Raw genomic sequence first — 24,326 nt, 5'->3', positions numbered from 1 at the left:
AATACCATATCTGGTAGTTGTATAAACATTTGTTTTGACAATCTTTTTATTCTGATGCATGTTTTTGCGAATAATTTGAGATGAATTTATAAAGGTTTGACCCCTGAATCTCTCAGTTGATTTTAACTCAGGTTCAGACCCATCAATGACCTGTTTTCACTGAGACGGGAGGTGAGAATATATGAGGCTGTTACTATCCAGCTGGAGATCAGAGAGAAAACATTACAGGAATCAGAGTAAATCCATGGTGTTTGTTAATAACACTAATACTGATGGGAATGATAATGTGCTGTGTTTATTAATGACATTATTACTGATACTGATAATAAATTTACAATGTTAGATATTCCATTATTAGAAACACAATCTCCCACAATCTGGTACTTACCCCAATCTCTGTATTTTACAGTCTGGATTCCTCAGAGCCACAGACAGTTGTTTAACTCCTGAATCTCCCAGTTTATTATTACCCAGGTCCAGGTTCGTCAGTAACTGGTTTGTACTGAGAGTGGAGGCGAGATTCTTGGCACAAGAAACTGTGAGATTGTTGTAACGCAGTCTGGAGATCGGAGAAAGAGAAAAACAAAGAAACAAAGAAAATCGGCATCAAATTGGACATGGAGGAAGTTGCAGAATAATCAGCTCTGCATCAGTCACCTGCGAAATGGATCTAAATCAATAGACCTCGACACCAGGTGTTCCTACAGCCCCCAGCAAATGTGACATATCCAGTTTTGCTCCTGTCCATTTTCATCCCCACTGTTCATTAATAATATTACTGATACTCATAATAACATACAGTGTTAATAATAACACTATCCCTGATACTAGTAATGTACACTGTCAGATACCCAGTTATTATAAACACAAGCCAGTACTTACTGCAGTTTCTGTATTTTACAGTCTGGATTCCTCAAAGCAGCAAACAGTAGTTTCACTCCTGAATCTCCCAGCTTATTGCAACTCAGTCTAAATAGAGAGAGTGAGAAACACGTTAAAATGGGCTGAATTTTCAACCATGGAGGCGAGAAACAGGAGCTGGGTTGATTTTTGGGTCAGAAGCCCAGCACTGGTGCAAAACTGATTAAAGTTACGATTTGTGAATGGGGACGCCACTAATTGTCATGGAGATGAGTTTCCTGTTCACTTAGAGCCATTGGGGGCAGAATGGAGGTGGGTCAGAGAAAGTGTGGACTTCATTTAAACTCACATGACAGCCATCACCACTGGTTGTCCTGAGGGAGAGATCAGCGGTTTATGTCAATAGTTTCCACAACACCAGAGGGAAGGGAGATGTCACAGGGAAGCCAGAGGCCAGGCACCTGGGCAGGGCATCCCTTGGATTCATCAATGTCAAACTGGAGTCCATTAGGAGGGGAGGGAACTGTTCTTCCCCAATGGTGGCAGGAGGCGACCACCTCACCGTGCAGCAAGGGCTCCACTTTGTTCAGCGTCATCTCCCTTCACCTTTCTCCTCCTCCTCTCAAAACCTATTACCCCGATGAGCTGACTTCTTCCAGTGCCTCTGTCCTCAAGGTCCACAGCTCTCTGAAGAGCCAAGTCATGGAAAGTGCAGCAGACTACCACACTGACAGAGACCCTTGCAAGAGGGTATTGGAGGGCACCAGCCGACTGGCCCAGGCACTGGAATCACATCTTCAGAAGCCCGATGGCCTGTTCAACAGTTGTTCAAAGAGTAGGTGGAATTGCTTTTATCCCCACTATGCCTCTTTCTGGGACTCCTGCAGAGGGCTCAGTAACATCACTTCAAGGGAAATCTGTTCTCTAGGACACACACTTTGGAGGTTGAAGTGTCATGGCAGTTGTCAGGAAAGTGAGGGCACACATGGAGGCAGTTTTTGTTGTGGTCACAGGCCAGCTGGATGGTGAAGGAGTGGAAGTCCTTCCTGTTGATCGATCTCACTGGCCAGTCACTGGGTGCCTTGATGACCAATGGGTGCAATCGACGATGCACTGAACCTGGGGGAATCCGGCAATCCAGGAGAAATCCAGTGTCCTCCGTCCCTGCAAGGTCTGTCTGTCAAACTAAAGCATCAACAGCTGTTCCTTGGAAGGAGCCAGAAGTGAAGAAGTTCAAGGCTGCAATGATTGTGACCAGTGCTGCAAAATCTTCAACAACGAGGGTACAGATATCTCTGACCATCTGCCTGGAGAGTCACAATCTCCTGCATCACTGGGTCTTGATCATGTCCAGGTAGCTCCATCTTCAGTGATAGTTCCTGTGTTGAGGGTTTGGCCTCTGTTACCTTCCTGCCCTTTTTCCCTCTCCCTTGTCCTTCTAATGCTCGGAGTTGTGTCCTTGCTATGGAGGGTGTTACCCCATATGCAACATCTGACAGCTGTGCCCTCATTGCCAGCTGGTGCCTTCCTTCTGATCAGATGGCCGCCCAATTTTCTTGGCTGTCTGCTCCCTGCTCTTCTGCCTCCGCAACGCAAGAGAATGCCAACACAGTCAAATCCTGGGTGCTGAGTGCCAACACTCCCTGCCACCTGTACAGTACCAAGGATACCCCGTTTTTAAGTGCCCAGTCCCCTTTGCTCCACTGAGCCTCTTTTAATGCCAGGATGATATACTCAGCAACACTGATTGGCTCGTCACTCTCTACCCACTTCTCTTCAGATGAGCAGGTAAACTGTCTTGCACTTTAAAACTTTAAACCTTTTTACGTGCTTAACAAGGTGCTCAATGGTCCTAATTGGCCTCAATTAAGATTCTTTTCCCACCTCACCTACATCTGCTGATTATTGTCCTCACCAGAATTGGTGCCTTGAAATTGAAATTCTTCTGGTGCAAGCATTCTTGACACCTGTCCTGTCCACCACCACCCCCCAAGCCACCTCTGTTCCCTCCTCCAGGGTACACCGAAACTTCAACCCATTGAGACAAAACTCGGATCTTGTTCAAATGTTGTGCTCAATATCACAGGAAACATGGAAGCAACATCAGAAATTAATGCAGAGATTTTACTGTCGCTGAAAATTAAATCTGTAGGAGGTAATTTGATGTTTTGTTGATCGCATGATGGGTGATATTGGATCACCTGTCCATACTACACCTCACCTGATTGTCCTTTCAATTGAATGAAAAAGAAAATAGTGAGCAGTGTAAATTGGTGAACAATTTACTATCGCTGATTTGACTGCTGGTGAATGCCACTTTAACCCCTCTCAGTATTTATTAGATAGAGATTGTCTGTGTGCAGCCTCAAAATGTCCCTCAATCTGGTCTCATTCCCTGATGATCAGAATTACCCTGCTGAAGCTTAGTGACTGGCCCCGCCAAGTTTTAGGAAGCTTGCCTCGTTTCTGCTGTTCCTTAAATCTGGAATTTTATGAGAATGGCACAATTTTCTGAAAAGTAAATGATAAAGCAGTGATTCCCTATACTTCATAACGCTGTGCATGACATTAATCTGTATAATACCTCGGGGTGAGTTATATTGTGAAACTGTGCTAACTGCTGCTGTAAAATCTGCCTCAGTGGCTTTTCCCAGAATCACAGTATTTTTACAGCACTGAAGGCTCTCCATCGGAGCAACTCACCTATTATGCAACATGGAAGGTTTATTCTGTCCCCTTACAAGTTGAAATATCTCCGTTCTCCTAGTTTATACGGGAGGGGTGTCTCTCACATCATTCCCCATTAAACGGGCTCTACATTTACTGTTTGTGTGGATATTGTTATACTTGGAAGGAACTTCCAGGAGTTCCCTACTTCCAGGCAGGCCGCCGGGGTGGTTTATTGGAAAATCCTTTTGAATATCACGGAGTTTTACTGGAGACTGTCCACTATGAATAAGAACCAGTTGATGGTACAGATTCCTGGAAATTTCTCCCGATTGCCCAATGTGTGTCTGCAACCTGGATATAAATGGTCAAGGGGGAATTTGAACATTTAAAATAGCAGATTTCCTCTTTTCATGAACAATTTCAAATAATTATGCCTGAAAATGTTTTAAGTCATATTCTAAATTAGAGATATTTCATCCTCCCTACCAGGAACCATTTGATTGTTTATGATATAGAGGAAGGCGATGGAGTAGTGGTATTGTCGCTGGACTAGTAATCCAGAGACCCAAGGTAATGCTCTGGGGACCGGGTTAGAATCCTACCATGGCAGATGGTGGAATTTGAATTTGATAAAATTCTGAAATTAAAAGTGTAATGATGACCATGAAACCATTGTCGATTGTTGTAAAAACCCATCTGGTTCACTAATGTCCTTTAGATAATGAAATCTGTCATCCTTACCTGGTCTAGCCTCCATGTGACTCCAGGCCCACAGCAATGTGGTTGACTCTTAAATGCCCTCTGAACAAGGGCAATTAGGAATGGCAACAAATGCTGGCCTAGCCAGCGACACCCACATCCACAATGAATAAAAAGAAAAGGAGTTTCCCATGTGATCTGTGTAGCTTACAGTTTATATGGTAAATTATCATATTTGATATTATTTTTACCTGCACTGGTGTTTAATGTATTTACAATATCCATTTTTGATTTGTCTTGTATCTAGATATCACTGTTTATTTTTGTTTTAATTCCAAACTGCTCGAGTCACCAATAAGTTTACCAACAACTTGCTAGCAAGGGCATCATTCTTATTTTCCTCCTTGGAATTTTACGCTTGTCTTATTTTGTAAAGTTTTTCTGACTGACTCTGTATGCTTGAACTGGAAGGTGTACATACATATATAAAGTTTCTTTTATAACATAGTAAATGGTTTATTAACAATGAAAATACCAGCTACAGAACCAAATAAGCAGTTACCTCAACTCTTGGCATTTGAGCAGAACGGATGCCAGGCACTGGAGTCCTTCACACGGAATGAAGCTGCCGAACAGATCAAGGTGTTTTATTGTATCACAGAGTCCAATGACATGAGACAAGACCACACAGTCAATTGTGGTCAGTTGCAATTCACTAATTGCAAGTGTTTTCACAGATCCCACTGTGGCCTGAGCCAGTTCTTTATTTTGAGACTCAAACAGGTAGTGCAATATGTTCAGGAGGTCCCTTTTATCAGTTTCACTCTCTCTGTTGTTAATCTGTCCTTCAACCTTCTCCTTCACCCAGTCAATCACTTGACGGGTTGTTTGATGAAAAAATGGACCCAGAAACTCCTCCAGGGGCCGAGCTGACTGTGGGGAGGAGAGACCAGCAACAAAACGGAGAAATATCTCAAATCTCCCATCTCTTTTGCTGTAGGCTTCACGGAGGACTTTCCTGATGTATCCAGGATCTGGAATTAGGAATTGGGCGAGTGCAGCTACGAACTCTTGGATGGTGAGGTGTGGGAATGTGTAAACCACACTCTGGACAGAATCATCTCTCTCCAAAAGTTCCATCGGGAACCCAGACAGGGACTGGGAAGGTTGCAGATTGTACTGGATCAAATCTCCATTTCTAAACACAATCTTCTTCTCAGAGACTCCTGTGAAGGCCATCTCACCAAGCTTCAGGAACACATCACGGGGGCTTTCAATCTCTCGGCCATGGTTTTTCAGAATGTTGTAAATATAGTAGGAATATAGTTGGGTGATGGTCTTGGGAATTTGCTGCTGTTTCCTGTCTCTTTGTGTAAAGAAGGGACCCAGTGACAGACCGAGGATCCAGCAGTAGGAAGGGTTGTAGCACATGGTGTACAGGATCTCGTTCTCCTCCAAGTGTTTGACAACAGCTGCTGCCACAGCCTGACCTTCAAAAAACTTGTTGAAATATTCCTTCCGTTCATCACCAGCAAATCCCAGGATTTCAGCCCAGACACTGATCTCAGCCTTTTCCAATGAACGTAGTGCAGTGGGGCGGCTGGTCACTAACACCGAACATCCCGGGAGCAGCTTGTGCTGTATTAAACTGTACACAATGTCAGACACTTCGCACCAGCATTCGGGATCTGTGCACACGGACTGAGGTTCTGTATTTCTCTGATTGTCAGCAAAATCAATACTCTCCTTAAATTCATCCAAACCATCGAATATAAACAGCAATCCCTCTGGATTCTTCCAGAGATCTCCCAGAACATTCCTGAAGTAAGGATACTGATCCAGTATCAGATTCCTCAGGTTTATTCTGCAGTTAATGGTGTTCAAATGTCGGAATTTAAAATTGAAAATAAATTGAAAGTGTGGATATATTTTCCCTGTGGCCCAGTCATAAACAATCTTTTGTATCATTGTTGTTTTTCCAATCCCCGGGACTCCACTCACTGCTGCTGAACTCCCAGATCTAGATGCAGATTTGGATCTGCGGAGGAGTCCCATCATTTTGTGGCGTAAACTGTGCCTCTGGAAAAAACTGCTGCGGAACAATTTATCAATTTGGATTTTTTCCAGTTGTTTATGAAGATGTTTCTCTCTCCACTCTTCATGGTCTCGGCCTCTTGCCAGCAGTTCATGTTCTATAAGTGTCCGATCTCGAACATTAGAAAGGACCGTTAACTCAGCGTATCGATCAACCAGCTGGAGAATCTTAACCTTCTCCTTTAATAGGATAGTGTTCACTCTCAATGTTTCAGTTTGTATCTGAAGTGTTTCCTTGTGTTTCTGTTGAACATCTTTAAGAAGAACAGACAGAAAGTGGTTTTCAGTCTTAAGTTATGTTGACATAATAACAACTTCTAAATAGCACTTCAATATTCGTGCTGAATTTTTTTTTCTTTGCTCTTTGTAATATTACCCGGCCTGTCATACAGTTATACAGCACAGAAACAGGCCCTTCGGCCTATCGTGTCCGTGCGGCCATCAAGCACCTATCTATTCGAACCCATTTTCCAGCACTTGGCCCATAGCCCTGTATGCTATGGCAATTCAAGTGCTCATCTAAATACTTCTTAAATGTTGTGAGGGTTCCTGCCTCTACCACTCCTCAGGCAGTGTGTTCCAGATTACAAACAACCTCTGGGTGAAAAGATTTTTCCTCAAAACCCCTCTAAACCTCCTGCTCCTTACCTTAAATCTATGCCCCCTGGTTATTGACACCTCCGCTAAGGAGGAAATGTTTCTTCCTATCTACCCTATCTATGCCCGTCATAATTTTGTATACCTCTGTCAGGTCGCCTCTCAGCCTTCTCTGCTCCAAGGAAAACAACCCTAGCCTATACAGTCTCTCTTCACAGCTGAAACGCTCCAGCCCAGGCAACACTCTGGTGTATCTCCTCTGCACCGTCTCCAGTGCAATCACATCCTTCTGCCGCCTTCGGCTCTGTGCTCACTTCTTCGGGCAGGAGTCCTCCCTCCAATTCAATGGATCCTTTCACCTGCCTCCAGTATTCTCCCTCCACCTGCACCCCTCCCTCTGGCCTCTTACCTGATCTTGATCTTTTCGTTGAGAACTGTCGGCATGATATCGGCCGCCTCAATTTCTTGGCTCCACTCACCCAATCTAACCTTCCTCCTTCTGAACTTGCCACAGTCCATTCTCTCAGGTCCAACCCTGACTTTGTTATCAAACCCGCTGACAAGGGTGGTGCTGTTGTTGTCTGGCATACTTACCACTAACTCTCAGACACTTCCTCCTACCTCCCCCTGCACCATGACCACACCACTGAACATCAAGCCATTGTTTGCAGGACTGTCACTGACCTAATCTCCTCGAAAGATCTTCCCTCCACAGCTTCCAAACTCAGTCTCCCAAACCCAGACAGCCCACTTCTGCCTCCTCCCCTAAATCCACAAACAGGACCGGTAGACTGATTTTGTCAGCCTGTTCCTGCCCCACAGAACTCATTTCTTCCTATCTTCACTCCATTCTCTCTTCCCTGGTCCAGTATCCTCCCGCCTATGTCCACGATTCCTCTGATGACCTACATCATATCAACAATTTCCAGCTCCCTAGCCCCAACCGTCTCCTCTTCACCACGGACGTCCAATCTCTCTACACCTCCATCCCCGACCAGGATGGTCTGAGGGCTCTCCACTTCTTCCTTAAACAGAGCCCCGAATAATCCCCATCCACCACCACTCTCCTCCGTCTGGCTGAACTTGTTCTCTCACTGAACAATTTCTCCTTAAACTTATCTCACTTGCTCCAAAAGGTGTGGCTATGAGTACCCGTATGGGCCCGGTTATGCCTGTCTCTTTATGGGGTATGTGGAACATTTCTTGTTCCAGTTGTCCTCAGGCTCCCTCCAACAACTCTTTATTCGGTATATCGATGACTGTTTCATGCTCTCATCTGGACATGGAAAAATTGATCAATTTTGCTTCCAATTTCCACCCCTCCATCAGGGTCCATCTCCAACACTTCTCTTCACTTCCTTGACCTCTCTGTCTGAAATTCTGGTTATAGACTGTCCACCAATATCCAGTACAAGCCCACTGACTTCCACAGCTACCTCGACTACAGCTCCTAACACCCTGCTCCTGTAAGGAATCCATCCCATTCGCTCAGTCCCTTCGTCTCCGTCGCATTTGTTCTGATGATGCCATTTTCCAAAATGGTGCTTCTGACTATTTTTATTCATTCACGGGATGTGGGCTTCGCTGGCTGGGTCAGCATTTATTGCCTATTCCTATTTACCTTGAGAAGGTGGCGCTGAGCTGCCTTCTTGAACCGCTGCAGTCCATGTGGTGTAGGTACGCCCACAGTTCTGTTAGGGAGGGAGTTCCTGCCTTTTGGTCCAGTGACAGTGGAAGAACGTTGATATGAACCAAGTCAGGATGGTGAGTGACGTGGAGGGGAACTTCCAGGTGGTGGTGTTTCTATCTATCTACTGCCCTTGCCCTTCTAGGTGGTAGTGGTCGTGGGTTTGGAAGGTGGTGTCTCAGGAGCCTTGGTGAATTCCTGCAGTGCATCTTGTAGATGGAACACACTGCTACTGCTGTGCATCGTGGTGGAGGGAGTGAATGTTTGTGGACGTGGTACCAATCAAGCGGACTTCTTTGTCCTGGATGGTGTCCAGCTTCTTCAGTGTTGTGGGAGCTGCACTCATCCAGGCAAGTGGGGAGCATTCCATCACACACCTGACTTGTGCCTTGTAGATGGTGGACGGGCTTTGGGGAGTCAGGAGGTGAGTTACTCGTCGCGGGATTCCTAGCCTCCGACCTGCTCTTGTAGCCTCCGACCTGCTCTTGTAGCCACAGTATTTATATGGCTAGTCCAGTTCAGTTTCTTGTTAATGGTAACCCCCAGGATGTTGATAATTGGGGATTCAGTGATGGCAATGACATTGAACATCAAAGGGCAATGGGGTTGGATTCTCTCTTGTTGGAGATGGTCATTTCCTGACACTTGTGTGCCGCGAATGTTACTTGCCACTTGTCAGCCTAAGCCTGGATATTGTCCAGGTCTTGCTGCATTTGGAAATGGACTGTTTCAGTATCTGAGGAGTCGCGAATGGTGTTGAACATTGTGCAATCATCAGCTAACATCCCCACTTCTGACCTTATGTTGGAAGGAAGATCATTGATGAAGCAGCTGAAGATGGTTGAGCCTCGGACACTACCTTGAGGAACTCCTGAACTGGAGCTGAGTAATGACTGACCTCCAGCAACTACAACCATCTTCCTTTGTGCTAGGTATGACTCCAACCAGTGGAGAGTTTTGCCCCTGATTCGCATTGACTCCAGTTTTGCTAGGGCTCCTTGATGCCACACTTGGTCAAGGATTGATGACAAGGGCGGTCACTATCACCTCACCTCAGGAGTTCAGCTCTTTTGTCCATGTTTGAACCAAGGCTGTGATGAGGTTAGGAGCTAAATGGCCCTGGCAGAACTCAAACTGGGCATCAGTGGGCAGATTATTGCTAAGCAAGTGTCTCTTGATAACCTCTTCCATTACTTTACTGATGATTGAGAGTAGAATGATGGGGCAGTAATTGACCGGGTTGGATTTATCCTGCTGTGTGTGTATAGGGCATATCTGAACAATTTTCCACATTACCTGGTAGATAACAGCATTGTAACTGTACAGGAACAGGGGCGGCAAGTGCTGGAGCACAAGTCTTCAGTACTATTGCCGGAATATTGACAGGGCGCATAGCCTTTGCAGTATCCAATGCCTTCAGCCGTTTCTTGATATCACGTGAGTGAAACAAATTGGCTGAAGGCTGGCACCTGAGTCAGAGATGGATCATCGACTTGGCACTTCTGGCTGAAGGTTGTTGCAAATGCTTCAGCCTTATCTTTTGCACTGCTGTGCTAGCCTCCTCCATCACTGAGGATGGGGATATTTGTGGATCCTCCTCCTCCAATGAGTTGTTTAATTATCCACCACCATTCAGGACTGGATGTGGCAGGACTGCAGAGCTTAGATCTGATCCATTAGTTGTGGGATCGCTTAGCCCTATCTATCACTTGCTGCTTATGATGTTTGGCAAGGAGTTAGTCCTGTGTTATAGCTTCCCCAGGTTGACACCTCATTTTTAGGTATGCCTGGCGCTGTTCCTGGCATGCCCTCCTGCACTCTTCATTGAACCAGGGTTGATCCCCTGGCTTAATGGTAATGGTAGAGTGGGGGATACGAGGTTACGGATTGTGTTCGAATACAGTTCTGCTGCTGCTGATGGTGCACAGCGCCTCATGGATGTCCAGTCTTGAGTTGCTAGATATGTTCGAAATCTATCCCATTTAGCACGGTGGTAGCGCCACACAACACGATGGAGGGTATCCTCAATGTGAAGCCGGGACTTCATCCCCACAATGACTGTGTGAGGTGGTCACTCCTACCCATACTGTCATGGACAGATGGATCTGCAGCAGGCAGGTTGGTGAGGATGAGGTCAAGTATGTTTTTCCCTCTTGTTGGTTCCCTCACAACCTGCCGCAGACACAGTCTAGCAGCTATGTCATTTAGGACTCGGTCAATTTGGTCAGCAGTGGTGCTACCGAGCCACTGTTGGTATTGGACATTGGAGTCCCACACCCAGAGTACATTCTGTGTCCTTGCCACCCTCAGTGCTTCCTCCAAGTGGTGTTCAACATGGAGGAGCAGTGATTCATCAGCTAGGGGAGGGTGGTACGTGGTAATCAGCAGTGCATTTCCTTGCCCATAATGCCATGAGACTTCATGAAGTCCGGAGTCGATGTTGAGAACGCCCAGGGCAACTCCTTCCTGACTGTATACCACTGTGCCACCACCTCTGCTGGGTCTGTCCAGCCCGTGGGACAGGACACACCCAGGGATGGTGATGGTGCTGTCTGGGACATCATCTTTAAGATATGGTTCCGTGAGGATGACTATGTCAGGTTGTTGCTTGACTAGTCTGTGAGTCAGCTCTCCCAATTTTGGCACTAGCCCTCAGATGTTAGTAAGGAGAACTTTGCAGGGTCGACAGGGCTGCAATTGCCGTTTTCGTTTCCAGTGCCTTGGTTGAGGCCAGGTGGTCCGTCCAGTTTCATTCCTTTTTTTGTGACTTTGTAACGGTTTGTTACAACTGAGTTGCACTTCAGAGGGCAATCACATTGCTGTGGGTCTGGAGTCACATGTAGGCCAGACCAGGTAAGGACAACAGATTTCCTTCCCTAAAGGACATTAGTGAACCAGTTGGGTTTTTACAACAATCGACAATGGTTTCCTGATCATCATTACACTTTTAATTAAAGGTTTTTATTGAATTGAAATTCCACCATCTGCTATGATAGGATTCGAACCCGGGTCCCCAGAGCATTCCCCTGGGTCTCTGGATTACTAGCCCAGCGCCAATACCACTACACCATCACCTCCCATGTCTTCCTTCTTCCTTAACCGAGGTTTCCCGCCCACTGTGGTTGACAGGGCTCTCAACCATGTCCAAACCATCTCCTACGCCTCTGCCCTCACACCTTCCTCTCCCTTCCAAAACAATGATAGAGTCCTCCTTGTCCTCACTTTTCACCCCACCAGCCTCTGCATTCAAAGGATCATACTCCACCATTTCTGCCCACTCCAGCATGATGCCACCACCAAACACATCTTCCATTCACCCCACCGTCGGCATTCCGTAGAGGCCATTCCCTCCGGGACACCCTGGTCGTCTCCTCCATCACCCCCAACACCCCATCCACAGCACCTTCTCATGCAATCACAGAAGGTACAACACCTGCCCCTTTACCTTCTCCCTCCTGACCACCCAAGGATCCAAACACTCCTTCCAGGTGAAGCAGCGCTTCACTTACACCTCCTTCAATTTGTTCGACTGCATTCACTGCTCCCAATGTGGTCTCCTCTACATTGGAGAGACCAAACGCAGACTGGGTGACCGCTTTGTGGAATACCTTCATGCAAGCATGACCCAGATCTTCCTGTCATTTGCCATTTCAACACACCATCCTGCTCTCATGCCCACATGTCCATCCTTGGCCTGCTGCAATGTTCCAGTGAAGCCCAAGGCAAACTGGAGGAACAGCATCTCATCTTCCGATTTGGCACTTTACAGCCTTCCAGACTTAACATTGTGTTCAACAACTTCAGACCATGAGTTCATGAACTCACTCTCCTCCATCCTCACCCCTTTTTTATCCCCTTTTTTAAAATATTCATTTTTTTTATTCACTTATTTTAATTTTTGTTTATTTTCATTTTATTCATTGTTTTGTCGCCACCTTTTATCCTATTTTCGATCTTTGTTCCCACCATCGTCCCCTCACCCCACCCCACCCCTACAAGGACCATCTGTCAATTGTTCATGTTGTTCTTTCCAGAGTGCTTACCCTTGTCCTGCTATTATCACATTCTGCTTTCTGACCTTAATGCCACCATCAGCACCTCCTTTAGCTAGTACCACTACCATTCTCACCCTTTTGCCCTTTTGTTCATGACATCTTTGTCAATCTCTCCTTTGCCTCCACCTTTCACTGGCCTTCTATCCAGCTTCACCTGCTCCATCCCCCTTAAACGGTATAAACTTAATCACATTTTTACTTCTCCTTAGCTCTGAATAAGTCATACGGACTTGAAACATTAACTATGTTTTTCTCTCCACAGAGAGTTTTTCCAGCATTTTCTGTTTTTGTTTCAGATTTGCAGCATCTGCAGTGTGTTGTTTTTATTCGCATCCTTCCCATAGTATGGCAACCAGAACTGCACACAGTACTCCAGCTGTGGCCCAACAAGCGATTTAGACAAATCCAACATAACCTCCCTGCTCTTATATTCTATGCCTCGGCTAATAAAGACAAATATCCCATATGCCTTCTTAACCACCTTATCTACCTGTGCTGCTGCCTTCAGGGATTTATGGACATGTACACTAAGGTCCCTCTGATTCGCTGTACTTCCAAGGGTCCTACCATTCATTGTGCATTCCCTTGCCATGTTATTCCTCCCAAAATGCATCACTTCTCAAGAATAAATTCCATTTGCCACTGCTCTGCCCATCTTACCAGTCCACTTATATCATCCTGTAATCTAAGGCTTTCCTCATCACTATTTATGACACGGCCAATTTTCATGTCATCTATGAACTTTCTGATCATACCTCCTATATTCAGATCTAACTCATCAATGTACACTACAAACAGCAAGGGTCCCAGCACCGATCCCTGCGGTACACCACTAGTCACAGGTTTCCAATCGCAAAAACAACCTTCGACCATCGCCCACTGCCTCCTGCCACTAAGCCAATTTTGGATCCAATTTGCTAAATTTTCCTGGATCCCATGCTTCATGTATTATAGGCAACTTATTACAAATCCTCATATTATCCAGGTCATAAGGCAATAGAGATTTTACTGGATCAAGTTTTGAAACAGCCAGTGAGATAAACCTTCGGCAGAATTGGGAAACAGGACATGGGATATCACCGGAAGGGCATTGTGCTGTGCATAGTTACAATGAGTTCCATTGTTACCATAGCAGATCTTGGGCAGGTTATCTGAGTATTGTGTGAACTGAGAGAGGGACAGGCTGCATCTAGACAGGAGTTTCACTGTTATTGTAACAGACATTAGGCACTTTCCCTGTAGCATTATATGAATTGGATGAGGGGCAGACTGCAAATGGATATACATTCTAATCAGCATCCTATTTGATCCTGATTTTAGCTTTTAGTCTCATATCCTCTTCATCACCAATAAAACCTACTAGCACCTGTGATTTTGCTCATCTGCTGCTGATACATTCAGCAAGGCCACAGAGTATCAGGATCCTGCCAGGTGTGTACGGGGTTTCGCAGAGTATCAGGATCCTGCCAGGTGTGTACGGGGTTTCGCAGTTTATCAGGATCCTGCCAGGTGTGTACGGGGTTTCGCAGTTTATCAGGATCCTGCCAGGTGTGTACGGGGTTTCGCAGTTTATCAGGATCCTGCCAGGTGTGTACGGGGTTTCGCAGTGTATGAGGATCCCGCCAGGTGTGTGCGGGGTTTCAGTGTATGAGGATCCCGCCAGGTGTGTACCGGATTTCACAGTATATTATGATACTTATTTGTTCATTTTTACTTTCGCTGGATATTGGTGCAGCTGCCTGGCCTATTGCCCATCCTGAATTTCTCTTGAGAAGGTGGTGATGACCCACTTTCTTGAATTACTGCACTCCATTGGTGTATGTACACCTACAGTGCTGTTAGGGAGTCCCATGACTTTGACCCAACAGCAGTTAAGGAACAGCAATATAGCTCCAAGTCAGGATGGTGTGTGGCTTGGAGAGGAACTTGCAGGTGGTGATGTCCCCATGCATCTGCTGCCTTTGTCCATCTAGGAGGTAAAGGTCGCAGGTTTGGAAGGTGCTGTCAAAGGAGCGTTGGAGGGTGGTTGTAGTGCATGTTGAAGATGGTGTAGATGGTATACACTGCTGCCACTGCTTATAGGTAGTGCAGGGAGTGAATGTTTAAGTTGGTGGCTAGGGTGCCAATCAAACAGGCTGCTTTGTCCTAGATGGCATTGAACTTCTTCAATGTTGTAGGAGCTGCACTCAAGCAGCTATCCAGGAAAGTGGAGTATTCATCACACTATGTCAGAGCCCATAGCCTTTGAGTATCCAGTGTCTTCAGCCGTTTCTTGATATTACATGGAATGAATCAAGTTGGCTGAAGCCTTGATCTGCGATACTGGGGACCTCAGGAGGAGACCGAGATGGATCATCCACTGGGCACTTCTGGCTGAAAATATTGCAAATGCTTCAGAATCATCTTTTGCACTGATGTGCTGGGCGCTCCCATCACTGAGGATGGGGATCTTTGTACAGCCTCTGCCTCCAGTTAGTTGTTCAATTGTCCACCAGCATTCACGACTGGATGTAGCGGGAATGCAGAGCTTTAATCTGATCCATTGGTTGTTGGATTGCGTAGCTCTGGCTATCACATGCTGCTTCCTGTTTGGTTTGCAAGTGCTCCTGTGTTGTAGCTTCAGCAGGTTGACACTTCATTTTTAGGTATGCCTGCTGCTGCTCCTGCACTCTTTATTGAACCACGGTTGATTCCCCAGATTGTTGGTAATGGCAGAGTGTGGAATCTGCCACACCATGAGCTGACAAATTTGTGGTTGATTTTAATTTTGCTGCTGCTGTTGGACTACACATCGCCTCATGGATGACCATTTTTAAGTTGCTGGATCTGTTGGAAATCTATCCTATTTAGCATAGTGGTAGTGCCACACAACACGATGGAGGGTGTCCTCAATGTGAAGGTGGGACTTTGTCTTCACAAGGACTGTGCAGTGGTCACTCCTCCCAATACTGTAATTGAGAGATGCATGTGCAACAGGTAGATTTGTAAGGGATGTAGGCCAGACTAGTTAAGGATGGCAGGTTTCATTCCCTAAAGGACATTTGTGAATCTGATGGGTTTTTATGACACTCGACAATGGTTTCATGGTTAGCATTATTGAGAATAGCTTACCGTTTCAATTCCAGATTTACATATGAACATATGGTTTTGGAGCAGGAGGCGGACACTCAGCGCTTCGAGCCTGCACCACCATTCAATAAGATCATGGCTGATCTGACTTTAACTTCAACTCCACGTTCTTGCCTACCCCCAATAACCTTTCACCCCCTTGCTCAGCAAGAACCTATTTACTTCTGATTTAAAAATATTCAAAGAGTCTGCCTCCACTGCCTTAAGAGGAAGAGACTTCCAAAGACTCTCAATCCTCTGAGAAAGAAAAATCCTCATCTGTGTCTTAAATGAACCATAGAACCACAGAAAAATTATGATGCAGAAAAAGTCCATTCAGCCCATCGTGTCTGTGCCGGCCAAAATTAAACAAAATAGACTAGCTGCTCATTTTGAGAACCACAGACAGAGCAACCCATTATTTTTTTTTTTTAAAGTGACCTCTAGTTCTAGATTCTCCCCCAAGAGGTAACATCATTTCCACATCCACCGTGTCAAGTCCCCTCAGGATCTTACATGATTCAATGAATTCAAAAACCTTATTGAATTTAAATTCCATGAGCTTCCATGGTGAAGCCGGTCCCCCAGAGAATTGGTCTGAGTCTTTGAATTTCTAATCCAGTGACATGCAACTATGCTACTGCTTTTCCTTCTGCCAGGTGTGTACAGGGTTTCACGGTGTACCAGGGTCCTGCCAGGTGTGTACGGGATTTCACAGTGTATCAGAATCCGGCCAGGTGTGTACGGGATTTCACAGTGTATCAGAATCCAGCCTGGTGTGTACAGGGTTTCACAGTGCATCAGGATCCTGCCAGGTGGGTGTTGAGTTTCACATTACATGAGCTAGGAGCGTCGAAGACCTTACAAATGCTATCTGGCACCCGCTGGAATCAGTGAAATAATGCAACATTCCCAATGTCAAAAATCGTATGGATTGTATCTTGAATTTATGCTCAATACATAAGGATTGATGAAAACTCCAAACAATGTTTAATCCTGTCCATACAGCCTTTGAATTTCCGATTCCCAGATTCTGACAATTTCTGTCCAAATGATAACATTCAAACATTGGTGATTTGCACAAGTGAAATAAACAGTTTGAAATCCCCATTCCATCTCTTACCTTTTCGGTGACTGGGTAATTCCGATAAACCTTGTGTGATGTTTATATAATCAAATGGATCAGAACCTATGTAAAGCAATTAAATTTCATGAAATCTGTGTAACATCATAATAGAATTCGCAATGTTTGAATCCGAGATTGAATTCAGTGTGTGATTTTAACGTACCAAGTTCCTTTATTTCTTTCAATATTTTGTCCAATTTTTGTAACCCATGGCACATTTTCACAAAGGATTCCCACATCACCCTTCGGGTCTGAGAGCCTTTCTCCATCACCAGATTTAGAAGAAGTTTGGCATTTTCTGCCTGGTTTCCCTTCTCTGTGAGCTCAGTGACTTTCTGTAAAGAATAATAATGAACATATTAAGGAGCAGAATGAAAGATAAACACTGAGAATGAGAAGGAAAGGATCTGCTCAGTGACGGGATTTCCCTTTTTTTGAGCTCCGAAGGTAGTCACTGGCTTGAGTGCTAAGCTATTCTAAACATGGGTGAATATTCTGTAAACATCTTGATTCCATCATTAATAGCAAATGAGTGTGAATGAAAGCAATTCGAAATCAGGAAACAGTTCTCAAGAATCCCTGATAATCTGAGGTTGTATAAATGTGATTGGTTTTCTCCTGTCCTTCAGTGTCCATCATGACATCAGATTACTGATTGACAATATAATCCACTTGGTTCTCACATTTACTTCGTGCTGTCACACTCAGAAATAAAACAGCAGTGAATCAGAACTCAGGTGGCAGCAAAGGGATGTTTCTGAAGTGAGAGAAGCAGCTAGAAAACTGTCTGAGAAATTACCATCGACTAATTGAAACAAACATTACCAATTTCTCGATTAGGAGAATTGACCAAAAAAGTCACAATTCAATCACATTTTCCATCATTATTTGAAATATCTGAAACCATTATTTTGCAAATCTGCAGCCACTGTGAAACCTTACTAACCATGTTCAGCATTTAGCACGCACTTCCATCATAAGCTTATGCTCATACAGAGCTTTTACTGTATATAAACCTCCCACAGCATTTCACGAGGAGCAATCAGACGATGTTTTAAGGAGAAGTGGGAGGTAGAGATACAGAGTGAATTTCAAAGAGTGGACAATAAGACAACTAAACGCTTGTCCACAAGTGATGGCGTGAAGGAGATAGTGCACCACAGATGAGAATCTGGAGTCTGAAGTCTGTCTGACTGACCCTGGCATCTCCAGGCCGCACTTGCCTGACTTTCACAGCTCACAGACATCGATGTGCCCTCATTTTCCAGGTGCAGCCCCAGTAATGGCCACTGTTAGTGATGGTGCTGCTGAGTTGTTGTCCACCTGAATGGCTGACAGCTCTTGGGTACAGGGCACCAGATGGGCAGCCCCATGGGCAAAATTAAGCCCTGGTCCCACTGTCTGCTGAAAGATGGTCACATCCCGCTTTTGTTCTTGCTGGTGGGATCCTGCCACCTCCAAAAAGTTCCAGACTTTGTATCTATGGCTCCAATAGCTCTGAACCACTGAGGTTTTCCTCAAAGGGTCTGTTGCAGACATATTGATTGATACGATTAGCCAACAATTCAATTTTCATTGCATCATGCGACTGACAATGTTAGAAAGTGAAGTAGACTGAGGTCTTTATTTTCATCAAGCAATTCCTTTGTTACTATTCTGTCAGTCCTGTGATGTTAGAATAAACTAAATTGATTCTGCATCTCTCCCACTTACGTGATATTCTTGTTGACTGAAATAGTCCTGGTCTGTTAACATGAGAGCGAGTCCCTCCACCCCTTCTTCAATCGCCTGTTGTAGTCTGTTCCAGTAGAATGTCGTCAACTTGAACAACTGGTAATCATCGTAATTTGTCAACAACTCAGTGATTGTGGAGTTCGGATCTGTGACCACAAATGAAGAGTAAATGCAGAAGATTTTTTATCCAAAAGCTACATTTCCTCATATACCAAAAACTGTGACCCACATTATTAAACACCATCCAAAAAGACATATACGTTACAGGTGCTACATTCCATTGATCTATACAGTAAATTCTTAAATAAAAATGTATGACTTGTCAAACATAACCTACATTCAGTTTATTGGTTTCAGTTATCTAGATCATCCCCTGAATCTATAAATGTTCACTAATTCAACCTCAAAAAGCAGATTCTAAAAGTTTACCCAAAACAGAGCCTCTCCCTCTGTCTCATTTTCACTGTTCGACTGCCTACTAAACTCATCAAGAAAGGTGCTGTTTCCCGTCCTATTCCTTAACTGCATAAATTTCGATTGTATTTAACATAACACCCGGGAGCATCTTTGTGTTGTTAATTTTACAAAAGGCTAGTACGTAGGTATGTAAAGGAATTAGGAAAGCTAATAGATTGTTATTGTTTATTGTGAGGGGAATTGATTACAAAAGTAAGGACGTTATGCTTCAGTTTTACAGGGCACTGGTGAGATCAAATCTGGAGTACTGTGTACAGCAGTGATGGGCAACCTGGGCTAGCGACCTGGGCTAGTGAGTAGGCCGCATGAGTGGCCCTCCTTCATCTCAGTGGGCTGCAGGGTTGAAATCGGGAATTTGCAGTAACCATGACCCCATGAATAAGATTAAATACATTTGATACATGCCGAATATTTCATAAAGAGCTAGACAAAATATGTTTCCATGGCTTCCTACAGAATTGGAAGTTGTCAAGTACATTGGGCAGAACCTACCGGAAATGTTGCTACATGAGAGGAATGTCATGTTTCATAATGTCTCTTAGCGTTGTATTTTTTTGGAACTGATATCACGTCATTGCAAACTAAGAAAAATGGCCTCCCTTTCTGTTCGATAATAGAACCATAGCAGCGCTTTGATTGGACATAGAGGGAGCGCACGGCTCTCACAGTCAATGTTGTGTGCAACGAGCACGCACCTCACTTCACAGGCCCTTGCTTTGCGTGTGTATCACTTTAATAATACTGGTAGGAAAAAACTACGTGGAAGGAAACCAGTGGAATCTGGCAACGGTGTGTGTAGGCAGCGGTCAACAAAATGTCTTGCCACTGATGTACAGTATTGATCTCCTTATTTAAGGAACGATGTAAATGTATTAGAAGCAGTTCAGAGAAGGTTTACTCAACTAATACCAGGAATGGACAGGTTGTCTTATGAGGAAAGGTTGCACAAGTTAGGCTTATATCCCCTAGACTTTAGAAAAGTAAGAGACAACTTGATTGAAACCTCCAGGTTGATGTGGAGAGGATGTTTCCTCTTGTGGGAGAATCTAAAACTAGCAGTCACTGTTTAAAAATAAGGAGTCGCTCATTTAAGATAGAGATGAGGGGAAATATTTTCTATCAGAGGGTCATGAATCTTTGGCACTCTCTTCCTCAAAAGGCAGTGAAGGAAGAGTCATTGAATATTTTTAAGGCAGAGTCAGATTCTTGATTAACAAGGGGTGGAAGGTTATCAGGGGCTAGGTGGGAATATGGGGTTGAAGTTACAATCAAGTCACCATGATCTTATTGAATGGCGGTGCCAGTTCGAAGGACTGAGTGGTCTACTCCTGCTCCCAATTCCTATGTTCACGTGATAGCCACAAGTATATTTTTGCTCTGCTCAAAATGTTCACAGGACTATTTTAATCCAAGTCCCATGAAAACCTAAACCCTGAGTCACAGTTTATAAATCACACCATCCAGAAAGACAAGGGAGGAAGCATGGGAACGCCATTATCTCCAGTTTCCACATCAAGTGACAGAGCTTCCCAACATGGACATATATCACCATTTCTTCAGTGTTACAGGGTCAAAAACATGTAGTAACTTCCAACACATCTGTTTCTATTCCAAGTGTTATTAATTTGGCTTCTTAGTCTCAAATCTGGATATTTACCACACTCCAGTCACATCAGCTGATTGACTTCACACTGCTCTATTCACCAATTCTGTAAAATCATTGTTGTTGCTGGATTCAGATCACGGCCACACTTTTCCTTCTCCTGAACTCACTTTACTACCCCAAGAACATGAACCTTTCCCTCTTGCTCCAGTTCTGCAACAACTCATTGACCTGCCTCATGTTTCCCTCTTTAAGTGATCTATCACAAAACAATTCAGAGGTTTTTTTTGCCTTTTTTTCAGTCTAGTCCTACAGTCTTAATCTTACCTCTATAAACATATAACTATTTTCTGTTCATCCTGCTTCCGAGAGATGGTCACATATAATTTCTCCTGGAGACGAGGGAGGAAACTTAACATTCGGGACCTGCTCAGGGCTGCAGACACGTCTATCTATTTCCCTGACAATAGGCTCTCCCACCAATATAGGTCTCCTGTGCCAAACTGCCTCTCAACCCACCCCACGCACGGTGACCTCTTGCTCCCTGATGTCACACTCTTGCTCAATGAGACCCTCCTCTGAGTCACTGTCTCTATCAATTTTACAACCAAGTATCTATTGAACAATAATATAAAGGCAAAATTCTGCAGATGCTAGAAATCTGAAATGAAAACAAAAAATTCTGGAAAAACTCAGCAGGTCTGACAGCATCTGTGGAGACAGAGAGACATAGATAACGTTTCGAGTCCGTATGACTCTTCTTCAGATCTATCTATTGAACAGTTCAGTTTGCAGGGGCTCCTTCCAACTGTGACTGTGATGTTCCTCTAGATGGTCACTCATGTCCCTCTTTCTACTCAACTTCCTCTTCCTGTGGGAGCTGCAAGTTCTTCCTCAAGATTTTCATATTTGTCAGGGCCAAAATTATACTTTGAAGTATTCTGTAAACCTACCTATGTCCATTCCCATTCTTGTCGAAGATGTTGGATCTTCTTCCCTAATTGAAGCTTCAGCCATGGCGGTGAGGCGTTCCCAGGTTTTGATGTTCTACAATAAATACAATATTCAGCAATAACAATCTGCCCAGAGACTTCCTCATTTAAAAGCTGTGTATTTCATACGATTTAACTATTTTCAGGGACTTTCTATTCTATTCAGAATCACTGCACATTATGTTATATTCTTCATTGAACAGTATACAGGGCAGGCCTGGACAGTATCTTCCCTGGCTTATAGACTGCCTAATCTCACTGGCTCCATCCTCCCTGGCTTATAGACTGTCTGATTTCACTGACTCCATCCTTCCCGGGTTACATACTGTCCAATCTCACTGGCTCCATCCTCCCCGGGTTACACACTGTCCGATCTCACCGGCTCCATCCTCCCTGGGTCACATTTCTGCATTTTCTGGGGTGAAGGCAGAAATTCACTTCAAACTGCAGATTAATTCATAGTTTAACAATAATATCAGGTATCATCACTATAATAATCCTATGAATCCTGTATCTTAACACTATAAAAACCAATATTGAACATTTTTCTCACCGTCACGCAAACCAAATGATTATGAACTGAAATAAAAGTAAAAACAGAAAATGCTGGCAAAACTCAGCAGGTCAAACAGCATCTGTGGAAAGAAAAACAGACTTAACAGCAGCTATGGAGAGAAAACCAGAGTTAATGTTTCCAGTCCATATGACTTTCTCAAAACTAAAGAGAAGTAAAAATGTGATAAAATTTATACCGTTTAAGAAAGGGGGGGGGGGGTGTTGGAGCAGGTGCAGCTGGATAGAAGGCCAGCGATGGATGGAGGCAAAGGAGAGATTGCCAGAGATGTCTTGAAGAAAAGGGCAAAGTGGGTGTTCATGGTAGTGGTAAGGGCTAAAGGAAGTGCTGATGGTGGCATTAAGGTCAGAAAGCAGAATGGGGTAATAGCAGGACAAGGGTAAGCACTCTGGAAAGAACAACATGAGCAACTGACAGAAGGCCCTTGTTGGGGGCGGGGGCGCGGGGTAGAGGGAGGGAACGGTGGGGAAAAAAGATTGAAAACAGGATAAAAGTTGGGGATAAAACAATGGATAAAATGAAAATAAATTAAAATAGAAATGTGAATACAAACCAAACATTAAAAAATAAAACTGAATTTTGAAAAAAGGACAAAAAAGGGAACTGAACCGTGAGCTGAAACTGCAACAGCCGTCCTGGAGCGGTATGGCGCGTGCGCACTGATATAGGCACCGCCCCTTTCGGTTCCGTGTCTCGTCAAATCGGGTACATGCGCATTGCAGACTTGGGAAGTTCTTCCCAAACTGTCCGGCTCGCGCAGAAGCGGTTTTCGGCCGAAGCGCGTGAACCCGAAGGGCCCCGCAGCCACGCCGTCATGTGGGCGGGGTTTCCAGGTTCAGTCTTTTCTGAGTCGTGAGCCTGGCTTTCAATCACCTGTTCGCAGCCAATAGCAAGTACAATCTTAACAAGAGTTATTAATTGATGCACAATTCAAACCAGAAGACATTAGAAATGTTGATCGGCAGCTTCGTTAGAGAAACCAAAAAGTGTTAACGGCCCAGGGAGGGGAGATTTGATCAGAAATGGGAAAGTGAGAAATGTGCAAGGGTTTATGATAGTCAAGGGAGGAATGGGAAACAGGGATGGAGTTGGAGACAAGGGAGAGTCGATGGGGAAAGTGATGATGGAGATGGGGGAGAGTCGATGGGAAAAGGGATGATGGAGGTGGGGGAGAGTCGATGGGAAAAGGGATGATGGAGATGGGGAGAGTCAATGGGAAAAGGGATGATGGAGATGGGAGAGAGTCAATGGGAAAAGGGATGATGGAGATGGGGAGAGTCAATGGGAAAAGGGATGATGGAGATGGGGAGAGTCGATGGGAAAAGGGATGATGGGGAGAGTCAATGGGAAAAGGGATGATGGAGACAGGGAGAGTCGATGGGAAAAATGATGATGGGGAGTGTCAATGGGAAAAGGGATGATGGAGACGGAGAGAGTCAATGGGAAAAGGGATGATGGAGACGGGGAGAGTCAATGGGAAAAAGGATGATGGGGAGAGTCAATGGGAAAAGGGATGATGGAGATGGGGGGAGTCGATGGGAAAAAGGATGTTGAGGAGAGTCAATGGGAAAAGGGATGATGGAGACGGGGAGAGTCAATGGGAAAAGGGATGATGGAGATGGGGAGGGTCAATGGGAAAAGGGATGATGGAGGGGAGAATCAATGGGAAAAGGGAGGATGGAGATGTGGAGAGTCGATGGGAAAAGGGATGATGAAGATAGGGAGAGTTAATGTGAAAAGGGATGATGGAGACACAGGAGATTCCATGGGAAAAGGCATGATGGAGACGGGGGGGATCGATGGGAAAATGGATGATGAAGATAGGGAGAGTAGATGGGAAAAGGGATGATGGAGATGGGAAGAGTCGATGGGAAAAGGGATTATGAAGACGCAGGAGATTCCATGGGAAAAGGGCTGATGGAGACGGGGAGAGCCGGTGTGGACGACATTGCTGTCTTCTGCTCAGGTCTGCTGTCTGTGTGCATACTAATGAGTGTCTGCAACTAATTCGAACTGGTCTTGGGAGATAAGTTGTGGCAAATATGAGAT

The 24,326-nt window shown here is 44.7% G+C and overlaps 1 protein-coding gene and 1 pseudogene across 8 annotated transcripts in view; one reads left to right on the top strand and one right to left on the bottom strand.

Annotated features, from left to right (window-relative positions):
* Positions 1 to 22,915, bottom strand: part of LOC144672033 (NACHT, LRR and PYD domains-containing protein 3-like) — a 1,181,600-nt gene extending 1,158,685 nt beyond the window's left edge. For 3 of the 7 annotated variants that reach the window (XM_078533975.1, XM_078533976.1, XM_078533979.1), the window contains exons 1-8: positions 22,257 to 22,463; positions 21,665 to 21,758; positions 18,611 to 18,777; positions 17,061 to 17,232; positions 16,895 to 16,960; positions 4,793 to 6,578; positions 883 to 969; positions 389 to 559 (exon numbers count right to left, since the gene is read on the bottom strand). In XM_078533975.1, the coding sequence (XP_078390101.1) occupies positions 389 to 559; positions 883 to 969; positions 4,793 to 6,578; positions 16,895 to 16,960; positions 17,061 to 17,232; positions 18,611 to 18,777; positions 21,665 to 21,728 (2,513 nt within the window). In that variant the 5' untranslated portion in view covers positions 21,729 to 21,758; positions 22,257 to 22,463. Of the gene's footprint in view, positions 1 to 388; positions 560 to 882; positions 970 to 4,792; positions 6,579 to 16,894; positions 16,961 to 17,060; positions 17,233 to 18,610; positions 18,778 to 21,664; positions 21,759 to 22,256; positions 22,464 to 22,830 lie in introns of those variants that run through there. The other 4 variants (XR_013574061.1, XM_078533980.1, XM_078533978.1 and 1 more) reach the window with 2 other exon arrangements.
* The window catches only part of LOC144672036 (uncharacterized), a 1,123,005-nt pseudogene that overhangs the window by 672,380 nt on the left and 426,299 nt on the right, over positions 1 to 24,326 (top strand). The gene's annotated exons all lie outside the window — the stretch shown is intronic.

This window comes from Cetorhinus maximus, chromosome 35 (genome assembly GCF_964194155.1).
Source record: "Cetorhinus maximus chromosome 35, sCetMax3.hap1.1, whole genome shotgun sequence".
NCBI classification, from domain to species: Eukaryota; Metazoa; Chordata; class Chondrichthyes; order Lamniformes; family Cetorhinidae; genus Cetorhinus; species Cetorhinus maximus.
Note: the sequence above shows the minus strand (reverse complement) of the source record. Positions and strands in the feature narration are given on the sequence as shown.